Source organism: Triticum aestivum, chromosome 5A (assembly GCF_018294505.1).
Source record: "Triticum aestivum cultivar Chinese Spring chromosome 5A, IWGSC CS RefSeq v2.1, whole genome shotgun sequence".
NCBI classification, from domain to species: domain Eukaryota; kingdom Viridiplantae; phylum Streptophyta; class Magnoliopsida; order Poales; family Poaceae; genus Triticum; species Triticum aestivum.
Window position 1 is genome coordinate 50,279,742 of NC_057806.1, and position 11,545 is coordinate 50,291,286.

Genomic DNA, 11,545 nt, shown 5'->3' on the forward strand with positions numbered 1-11,545 from the left:
GTGTAGGGGTGGGCTATTTATAGCCACTAGGCAACCCGACCTGATTTGTCCGAAATGACCCTGGGTCACTAAAGAACTGACACATGTTCCAATGATCAGATTTCAAACACACACGACAACTTTATTTGGGCTACAAGCAAAGCTAACTTATCTAACTCTGCATAAGATTTGCTCTCATTGTCTTCTCTCGAAGATATAGGATTTTGGTTAAGCGTCACTTCAGTCATTCTGACTGGTTCACTGGGACCCCACTTAACAGTACAGTGGTTCCTATGACTCAACAAAGAAAAAAAAGGAAACAACGAAACAACTAAGTCTTCACGCTCCATAGTCACTCAATGTCTTCTCTTGTCATAGTCTTCAATATGAATATCTTCATATACCATCTTTGTCTTCAATGTCTTCATACATTTTTAGGGGTCATCTCCGGTAGAAAAATCGAATCAATGATGGACTACTACCTGCGTTATCCTGCAATTCTCACAAACACATTAGTCTCTCAACCAGGTTTGTCGTCAATACTCCAAAATCAACTAGGGGTGGCACTAGATGCACTTAACTTAACTAATACTCCCTTCGTCCGAAAATACTTGTCATCAAAATGGATAAAGGAACATGTGTCTAGAACTAAATACATCTAGATACATCTCCTTTTATCCATTTTGATGACAAGTATTTTCGGATGGAGGGAGTAACAAACAAAAAGACTTGCAGCAACATGATGGCTAAGAAATGAAGTGCAAGAATGGTATCCAACACGGTTCTTGGTGCCAAACAAGATTGGTTGTGAAATGATAATACCACTAACTACTCCCTCCGTTCCTAAATACTCCCTCTCTAAACTAATATAAAATCGTGAATCTACACTCTAAAATATGTATATATATACATCCATATGTGATAGTCCATTTGAAATCTCTAAAAAAAACAAATATTTTGGAACAGAGAGAGTAGTATGTAACAATAACACAATCATTTCGATAGCTTATATTTGCAAAAGAGTGCGCCACTTTGTAATAGTCTTGCAGTCTGGATATGCCCTATATGCTTAACCTGTACACTATAAATCCCCCTCCCAACCCACGCCCATGGCCTTACTACCAAAAGTTTACCAAGGGCAAGAAGAGCTAGGGGAAGATTGATCGATCATGCATTGTCCGGCAATACATTATGCCTTTCATCACCTACTATCATACGGATTGGTTTTCGGTCATCCTGGAAATGGGTGGATGAGCCCTTCATGTCACGTCATGCGGCAGAGTTCCAATCTAGCTCTTGGCTTTCTATCTTCTATGATCTGCACATCACCGGCTCTGTCTGGCCTCTTCATTGTTCTTGATCTTCGCTTCCAAGCACCTGTGACCTCTTCTGCTTCACTGTCACAGCTGTCATCACAATAAAATAAATCCGGCCCTGTTCCTCTATGCATGACCTCTTCATTGTCATTGTCATTGTCATTGTCAGAAGGTAAGAACTCAACAACTTCTTCACTTTCTGAGCTGTCAAGATCTGATTTCATCGTATATTCATCGTCCTTCACCGCGCTACCAGGCAATGTAGCCTCTTCAGAAAGAACACATACTCTGTTCCTTCCATCACTTTTGCGGGTGCTCCAAGGTGTTCCCTCAAATGTGTCTCCACCTCCTACCACCATTAAATCACTGTCACGAGATGCAACTGCTTCTGATTTTCCTTTCCATAAGATTTCATCAGAGCCATCAGATGTTGCTGCCCCTGTCTTAACATCATCAGAGCCATCAGCTGTAGCTGCCTCAGGTATAACCGCCTCTGATTCTCCCTCCATCATCACACAGTCTTCATGAGAGCCATCAGCTGTAGGTGCCTCTGATTCTCCTTCCTTCATGAAACAGTCATCATCAGAGCCATCAGCTGTAGCTGCCTCAGACATAACATCATCAACCCTCGCACTTTCAAACTCTTTCAGCAGTAGTTTCCTTATCTTGTTTCTTAAATTAGAAGCCTCTTCAGATCTAAACCAACTGCGACTAAACTGTAAAGCCAATACAAGCTCAGTGTTAAACCCTTGAGAAAGAAACTCGCTAAGCTAAACAGACAAAGCATTATAAGAACTGAGAAATACAGAAAGGAGTTGGCACCACCAACCATGACAAGTCTATCTCTTGTGAAATTTTCTGGTGCTTCAATTATAAACCGTTGAATATAGTAAAGCATGAAGATGCCACAATCATATGCATTGTTCTGCCCTGGAACCTGGTCATTGTAACAATTTATAAGAATGTACCAAGATAAAAATGTAATTTAATTGCAGACCACAATCTAAACAACTTTGAGTGTAGAAATCCAGGAACCAATTCCAAACCAAAAAAAAAAGATTCAATGACCTGGATAGTTAGCGATCTAAAGAGTTTTGAGTACTAGACTCCTAGGTGATAAGTCAAGCAAGAAGAAACAACTCGCTTTTCGTTATCAAATGCCTCCTTGCTTATGAACTATGGTGTATTTCTCCATAATCAACTCTCATTGCTTTTAAGACACACCTGCATCGTCTGCTTCTATAAAGTATCCACCCATCATAACACTTACGTCAACATTTTCCTTGTGTATATTCCTTGGAAGATCCTCCCATATTGTGTCTGAAATAGAAATGTCAGAAGGAGGGTTCTTCCTTAAATGCTTCCATTCCTCTTCAAGGAATCTACATACAGTTGACGACATCAGCGTTATGAAGAGTTTATTCGCTATCAAAATCATAGAACTCATCAACAAGTGAACCAGCCATCAAGCATCAGTCTCCAGCTTCCTTGTTAGATAATAGTCGTCATGTCACTTACCTCCTAACTGTACGATAAATGTCATCAGTAGGATGCATCCCTAAGGAGTCCAGATGAAGTACGATTGGTCCTGAATTACTCTCTTTTGCAGGAATGCAGATAATCACCAGGCTCCAGTGTGCCCTAATTAACAAAGACAAAAATGCATTTAGCAGAAATACCAAAAAAAGTACACATAATGTTATAAACCTCATAGGCCACAACCCAATGCTTGTAAAACAATTCATCAGATTACTAAAGGATTGATACTTAGGCATCTGAAACTGCAGATCCAGATGGAGCATGGAGTTATAAAACTTATCCAAGAGTGCATTTGGATAAAATAATCAATAACATGAGCCGTCAATTATATTTGCAAGCATATAAATAACAAACATGTTAGAATTCCTATTCCAGTAACTAACTTACGTTCCATGGATTGGCAGTATAATGTATCCTCTCTGAAATATATTGACACCTTTCCACCATCTTCTCAACTTCACGAACTCGCCCTAGAAAAAGTGGAGCATTACAATCTAAAATTATCAAAACAGTACTTTATAAGAAACAAGTAGTGAAGTACTAAGACAGGACAACTACAACACATTGTCCAAAAATTCAGAGTACTCTGGACATATGCCTGTTACTATCGCATCTTAACATGGAAGCAATAAAAGCATATGTCCAGAGTACTCATGTATCACTAAGAATAAGATTCAGAGAAAACACCATATGAAAATAGTACAACACTACATAAAAAAGAAAGATAAATCATAAAAAGACTATTAGATATACAAGAGTCAAGAACTCAAGATACTAAGAAAGGACAACTACAACACAGTATAGTATTTCCTTCGTCCGGAATTACTTGACGCTCAAACGGATGTATCTAGACCTATTTTAGTGCTAGATACATCCGTTTGAGCGTCAAGTAATTCCGTATGGAGGGAGTAATAGCTTACACTATCACATTTTACCAAGCAAACAACAAAAAGCTCATCTCCAAAGTACTCTCATGTACCATGAATAATAGAACTTGGAGAAGACTAACATATATTTTTTGCAGCAGTATTCAAGTCATTCAATAGAAAGACAATCTTACCTTCCCAAATAATGCTTCTTGAAGCTTGCTGTAAAAATATGTGTTAAACATGTGGAAATTGTTTCTGGCAGCTTCACGTTGAAATTTGTCTCTTTTGATGTATCTGCCAGAAGAATATCATACAAAGAGTTAAACAGAAACATCCATTTAGAAGCAAAGTTGTTATGAACAGAATTCACAAGTCCTAACTTTAAACAATTCTAACATCTCTGAGTAAGTGGATGACTAAAAATTCACATGATGCTATTTTTACTAATTCGTCAAGCTCAACAGCTCAAATAGATAGCTTGATGATGTCCGGACATTTCAATACCAACAGGCAGCACAACTAGGTGCATTAACACCTAAATGTTCTCAAATCATAAAGAATTGATTGCTTCCTACTCCCTCCGTTCACTATTACAAGACATTTTAGATAATTCAGTATAGACTAGATTCAGACTGAAATGAGTGAACAAACACAATAAAAGGCGTCTATATACATCAGATTTAGAAAAAAGTTAGAACATCTTATAATGGTGAATGGAGGGAGTATTATTCAAAGACACATGATGTGCTCAAGCAGTCTCTAAAAGGAGAAGATCATAGAATGATACAAAGCAAAACTTGAAAGATAGGGACATATATTCTTACTGAATGTAGTAGTTTATTACAGGGGACGACAAATATACTCCAAGATCAAGGCATTTGATATCCGAACTGGTGAGCTCTACAGCTTCTGGATCATCTCTGTTCAAATGTTTAGTGTTAATGACAGAACTAAAGAAAAATTCACTGCCATGAACTGAAGGTCTTCAAAAAAAATGCAGTGTTCACCTTGATGGATAGTAAATTTTTGAGTAGTTCCTGAAAAACCCATTGTTTTATCAAATAGTAAGTTGAAACTTTAGCTCAGTATGCATAACAGAAAACACGTTGGTGGTGAAGCTCCTTACTTACCATTCCTCTGGCACCCGACAGTCTACTGATTCATCAGATTGCGCATCTTCGTCATCCACGAGAACCACATCATTAACCTAGTATAGGTATACAATATAATAATGTAGCTGTGTAAGGTCAAATTTGTATCTAAAAGTGGCATGATGATCAATCTACTACTGCAAGTACACTGTCCAAAAAACATCCTGGTTTTATTTCATGATGATGACCTAACTTAAAGGACAGACCCAGTGCTAGAATTAATTAGCACGGCCAAACTATTAATGGGAAGTGTGGCAGTGTACATAAATGGAGGAGGCCAGTTTTCTGCAGAAGCCAGCATCATGTAACAAGTGAAATGTCATTAATCGTAAACAGCTCAAATGCACTCACACTGCATGCAATAGGACAGCTTTGTAGCTTGACCACTCAAGCAATAGGAAATAAGGATCATTTGTACAGGGGCAAAAAGTAAGGAAACTTTTACTCCCTCCGTTCCAAAATAAGGGTCATAGTTTTAGTTTGGTTTTAGTTCAAATTTGAACTTTTGAACTAAAACCATTACACTTATTTGGAACGGAGGGAGTAGAATAGTAATTTCATTGATCTAGATGATTGTCACGTTGTCAGCGTACCCACCTTTCGAGAATATGAAACAGATGAATCTCCATGCTGTACATTCCACCTGTGTCAAAGAATTGAAAAGGAATCTCAGCTTAATATTTTGATTAAATGTAATAGTATACTGAGATGTATTGTATGAAGTACTGAGAGAGACTGTATGACGTATGTGAATAATATCCGCAATGCTTATTACTCCCTCCGTTCCTAAATATAAGTCTTTTTAGATATTCCAATATGGACTACATACAGAGCAAAATGAGTGAATCTACACTCTAAACTACGTCTATGTACATCCGTATGTAGTCCATATTGAAATCCCTAAAAAGACTTATATTTAGGAACAGAGGAGTATAACAGAATTGGATATATAACATTTCACCAGAATATGTAGTCCACACATTTTCAATAACTTATGTCAAGCAGGTCTTAACAAAGTGGAGTACTGATATTAATACTGCTGATGTATAAGTGCACAGTGCACCTAAAAAACAAGAGAGAAGGCATTTTCTTCCTAAAAGAATGGCACAATCATGGCCTTGCAGAAAGCAAAACAGCATATGCTTGAAATCTGAATCAAGTAAAGTGATACTATTATCATTTGTTAAAAATGATCAAGATTCCTGTCTCAGAACTCCATTGCGACTACCAAGTCTGCACAATTCCAGAACACAGCAGAACCAAGTAGCCATATACATACATAATTCCGTCAAAATACTTTCTTACAAAACAGTGACTTCCTATTAAAAGTGCAGCTTAAAAATTCGTTGGAATTTGAAACTAAATCATAAAAGAGCTGTAAATGGAGTCTCTTGTAATTGCCAAACACAAGTAGTAATAATACTAGTAAGGTGCAATACACACTGACAGAAACATTGTAAATTAGTAACACGGAGATCCTAAAACAGGTTGTGCAGGGATGCCGGGAACAGGGACAGTCAAAACTAAAAATGGGCACTCATGTGGTGTGCTAATAAGCTTAACACAGGATGGCATGTTTCATTTCTGTTAGAAATGCATAAAGGTTGTTGCCCTGATTTTCTGAAAATCTGACACATACCTATTTGCAGGATTGCTGAAAAAGTTGCTTTGAATCTGCCGACGCTTTTCTCTATCATGTTCCTTTGGATCAACGGCACGGACTCTCTGTTTATGCCCAGATAAAGTAGATGGAGATGTTTTGCTTGAGTACATCTTATCCTCTGGTATAGGTCTCATTCGTCCAGGTTGCTTCAAACTTCTCCGTGCAACCACACCTAGCTGCATTCACCACGATCTCATCCTAATTTAGAAGAGATTTTTACAGATTATCAACAACAAGAAGACGTGCACGTCATACTATAGAGTATATACCCCTCCGTAGTTTTTCTTTGTCGAGCGGATGGGAGATAACTTCAGATGGTATCTGTGAGCACGCTCCGCCTCCGAATCATCGACATCTGCAAAAAGGGCACACTACACTTAAAATTGGGCATAGCATGGTTGTGAGCAAATTAGGTGGAACAGATTCGACAGTCGTCATATTTTCATTAGATGTTCAAACCAAACTGCATACAATGCATTTCCTGTACCAACTCCATTCACAGCTCCCATGTACCCATACTTTGCCAACCGATCTCTGGACATTGCTAAGGTATAAGCTCATAACTGAACATGCAGTAAGCAAAAAAAGCCTTACCAAGTAAGTAAGCATCAGAACGAGGATCCCGGTAGGAAGCACCGCCATCCTGCGAATAAACACACCATGACCATGTAAACAGGTTGCGAGAGGGAGAGGGGGCCCAATCAGACACGAGTGCAGGATCGAACCTTGGCGCTGTTCGTACCCATCCCCCGGCGCCGCGCCTCCTCCTCGAGCAGCCGGAGGAGGCGTTTGCGGCCTTCCCTCTTCTCCTGCTCGATTAGGCCTCCGAACGCGGGGTGCGTGCTGCGGACGCACGTGATCTGAAGCCGCAGCTCCTCGCCCGACAAATCCGCGATGTCCCGCCGCAGCCCGTCATCCGATCTCCCCGAGAACTCCCCCTCCGCCTCCGCATCCCTCCTCCCCTTCCCCTTGGCCGGCGCCGGGGGAGGGGAGACGAATCCCTCGCCGGGGGAGGAACGGGCGGACGCATTCCCCTTGGCCCTCCCCTTCCCGGCCGCCGAGGGAGGGGAGTCGAAGCAGACGTCATCGTCGCGGCCGGGGGAGGCGGGGCTGAACATCTGTACCCAGTCGATATGGATCCTATTCGACGACGACGCCCCCATCGTCATCCGCGGCGCCGGCGCCGGCGCCGCCGATCGGCGGGGAGGAAATGCGGATTGGGACGTTGTGGGGAGAGGGAAATTTGGGGTTTGGGTTTTGGGCTTGGGGGGAAATCGGGAGGTTGCCGCGGCTATTAGTATTACCCCGCAACTTAATTAAGCGTAAAAACTTCGTCGGGAAGATTTGCTCGCGGATTTGGAGACATTTATACATACGACAATCTTCGGGTTTTTTTTTACTCGGAATCTTCGACTCTTCGTTACACGTACGTACAGGTGGACGGACGGCTTGCGCGGTGAGCCTGCTTCCCCGGACTCCGACGCTTTTGCTCGTGCTAACGAGGATCTTTAAAAAAAAAGTCGAAAAAGTAACGGTGTGATCTAAGTATCGGTGAAATAGGATCGGATTCGAATGGCTAACGTATAGTATTTCAGTACTACTCTCTCTATTTCTAAATAATAAGTCTTTTCAAAGATTTTAATATGGGTTACATATGGATACGTAAAGACAGATTTTAGAGTGTGCATTCACTTATTTTGCTTCATATGTAGTTTATATTAATAAAATCTATATAAAAAGATTGTATTTAGAAACAGAGGGAGTATCATATTTTATATTGTACTTCCTTTGTCCTAAATAGTACAAGTCTCTTTACAGAGATATTAATATGGACTATATGAGGTACGGAACAAAATAAGTGAATTGGCACTTCAAAATGTGCCTAACGAGGATCTTTTGAAGAAAAAAAAGTCAACGATGTGATTTTTTTTTGGAAAAAAATTATTGCTTAATCATGGGGATTATATCGTTCTCATACAATACTAGTGGAATTTCTTGAGGAGGAGACTTCTACCAAACGATGATACAAGTGTTGTTAGAGCATCTACAGCCAGACTTGGACAAATCTAGTAACATCCGCGGGCGCGTCCGCGAACAGCACTTGTCGGCCTCTTATATCTTGTGTCCGGCATCCATATATCTTAAATCCGAATTTTCAAATCCATGCAAATGCATGCACATCATACACGCAAATATCGCACGTAATAACAAATGTTGGTACCAAAAATGCATGGGTCTTACATAAAATTTATTTAAATGCACAACTCAAACATTAGCTCTTTGGTTTCCATTACGATTTCACATATGCTCCACAAAATCATTGAGTAGTTGCGCGTGCATCTGGTGATCTCGAAGATTCTGATGCATCTATAGAAAGTTCATAAGCTAAACTGCATCTTGATCTTCCGGGATTTGAACTTGTTCTCCGGGTGCTTCAAAATTATTGGTTTGGGCTACACCATCACTCTCATCCTCGACAATCATATTATGCAAAATAACACAACATGTCATGAGCTACCACAAAGTTTTTGATTCCCACATCATTGCAGCTCCGTAGACAATCCCCCCCCCCCTCCCAACGAGATTGAAGCACTTCGGATGCCCTCTCCACATCCTTCTTAGGCGCTTCCTCCATTGTTGCAAAGTGACTTTGTTTGCTGCTCTGCAGTTCAGATATGATCTTCACAAATGCCTCCCACTGAGGATAGATGTCGTCAGCAATATAGTATCTCATGTTGTACTCAGGGTTGTTGACAGTGTACTTGCCCGGTGGCGATTCCCCGTTGCAAAGCCTCCTGAACACCGGAGATCGTTCAAGTACATTGATGTCGTTGTGAGATCCCGGCATTCCGAAAGCATGCGGAATCCATAAGTCATGTGATGCCACCACTTTAGTATGATGGTGCCCTCTTTGGTGTGACCTTGATATGTTGGTGTTGTGTCGAATATAGTGTACAAGGTAGGTTACAGTTGGACTTGTAGTTGTATTGTGTTTAGATAGGATATGGAGTTATGTCCAAGTAGGGCACTTGTATCCTAGGCCTCTCATATATAGAGGGGGTAGACACATGATGTAACCTATGCCAACATAATAGCACCGGAACGCAGGGGAAGCCGACGGCATGTGCCGGTGTCCAGGGCGACCGGGTGCGGTATTGCAGCGGTGTCATGGGGAGGAACGCCCATAGTCAGGCCCCGGGGATGTAGCCATATCGGTGAACCTCGTTAACAAATCTCGGTGTCGTGCCTCGTGTGATTGCTTGGTCCTCGGATGATCGACGGTATGCCTTGAATTTATTCTAATAAGTGGTATCAGAGCTAGGTTGTTCGGGCTGTTGATTGTTGATCTAGAGGAGAACACGTGGAAGTTGTCAACGATATCTTGGAAGGTGCAATGTGTATGATTGAAGGCATGGTAGCGGTAGTTTTCGTGTCGGTGGATCGAGTTTGCTGAGATAAGATCCGTGGAAGACGGCATCGTGTTTGATGGAAAGAGCAATCGGAAGCAGCGTTTTGTTCGGGAACTCGACGAGATCAGCATCCGCGTTTGCTGGGTTCGTAGCGGCTTGATCCGAGCGGAACACGTACAGGCGGTGGCCACCAGGTGCGTGTGCAGGGCTGCAGGCAAAGGGTTGGACGCAGGCGCAAAGCCGAGGCGGCTCGTGGGGCATGGCGTAGCTGGCTGGCCCGGGTGGGGCTGGTTGTGTGCGTGCTTGGTGGGCAAGGCCCTTGTGTAGCCACGAGGTACACGTGTGCAGTGGCCCAGGAGCAGCAGCTGGTTGTGCAAGGCCCAAGGAAAGCCACGTGCACGGAGCTGAATTTCAGAAGAGTTGGCACTGTGCCGGGACTGGAGCGTTGCATGCATTAGAGATTTGTTTGGCGAAAAAAAATTAGGGCACAAGGGCTTAGTCAGATCGTGATACTGTCATGGAAAAAGAAAAGGAAAGAAGAGGCCAGCTACACACGTATGATGAATCAGGTGTTTGAGGAAAAAAATCTTATACGACGTGAGACCCATTCCGATTCACGAAACGTGTTAATACAGATCTCAAAGCACCAGTCCTCGATTACGACTGAGCCAAGCCTTAATCCTTATTCCCACTCCCACCCGAAGCTGTCTAGGTTCTGCACGACCTCTGCGGCAGCGGCGACGGCAGCGGTGGCTGCGACGGAGCGGCGAGGCGGCGGTGGAGACGGCGGCAGCGGCTGCGACAGCAGCGGCGGCCGTGCGGCGGCGAGGACGGCGGCGGCGACGGCCGACGGCCGTGCGGCACGACGATGCGTTCTCCTTGCGAGCTGCCTGTTCAGATGATCCGACACGCGGTGCAGTTAGTCACTGCGAGGAACATCAGGAACTCTTGTCGACGGCGGCCGCGCGGCATGATGGCGCTTCATCCTCGCAGCAGGCACATCGGTCACACTGTGTGGGGATTGATCTCTTTAGTATCGTCAGTTTTACAATTTTCTGTCCTTGCAGTATATACATCAACGACTGAACAATAAGTTAACATATGATTGCAGGCTGATAATCTGAATTCATAACTAGTATAGTATGTGATAAAATTGTTCCAGAGAGGAATGTGCTTTCAATCTTTGGGAGTTTCAACTTTCGAACTCATCATTTGAACAATAAACCACTGAAGATATTAGAACAGAGCGATTTAGAGCTCCTAAGCAAACAAAAGGTCCAATTGAAAAGAGATCAAAATATGCGCTACAGGAAGCAAAGAGAGACAAGAAAAAGGTACTGCAGCAAAAGATTTCCCATGTTATAATTTCTGATGTGCGAATAAGTAGTCAGGTTTCACCAATAATTTCTTGTCAATTGGATTTTAGATAAGGTGCCAGTACATGAAGGTTCCAGCAAGTTGGTTCCATAATGCTAGTTAGCTCGGCATGTCAGCTAATGTTGATATGTATTTCTTCTCCAACTTAAAACTGAAGCGGATTATTGTGATATTCTCAAATCTTACAATTTTCTGAGTATTTAACCAAAAACTACCACAATTCACGGAACCGTGACGAAAA

At 42.2% G+C, this 11,545-nt stretch overlaps 1 protein-coding gene across 1 annotated transcript; it reads right to left on the reverse strand.

Annotated features, from left to right (window-relative positions):
• Window positions 1-958: 958 nt before the first annotated feature.
• Window positions 959-7,861, reverse strand: LOC123102265 (uncharacterized). The gene is made up of 14 exons (XM_044523564.1): window positions 7,243-7,861; window positions 7,112-7,160; window positions 6,787-6,872; window positions 6,494-6,693; window positions 5,452-5,497; window positions 4,834-4,910; window positions 4,711-4,740; window positions 4,528-4,623; window positions 3,895-3,997; window positions 3,222-3,304; window positions 2,814-2,936; window positions 2,566-2,677; window positions 2,125-2,232; window positions 959-2,011 (listed from the first exon to the last, which is right to left on the reverse strand). Exons 1-14 carry the CDS (start codon window positions 7,684-7,686, stop codon window positions 1,244-1,246), a joined length of 2,325 nt encoding a protein of 774 aa, XP_044379499.1. The 5' UTR covers window positions 7,687-7,861; the 3' UTR covers window positions 959-1,243.
• Window positions 7,862-11,545: the final 3,684 nt, after the last annotated feature.

Coding starts and splice junctions, on each gene's coding strand:
- LOC123102265 (XM_044523564.1), bottom strand. CDS start 7,686: ATGACGATGGGGGCGTCGTCGTCGAATAGGATCCATATCGACTGGGTA. Junction 6,873..7,111: donor TTCTGATGCTTACTTACTTG/GTAAGGCTTTTT, acceptor CCCTTTTTGCAG/ATGTCGATGATTCGGAGGCG. Junction 5,498..6,493: donor TTCAGCAATCCTGCAAATAG/GTATGTGTCAGA, acceptor TCTTTGACACAG/GTGGAATGTACAGCATGGAG.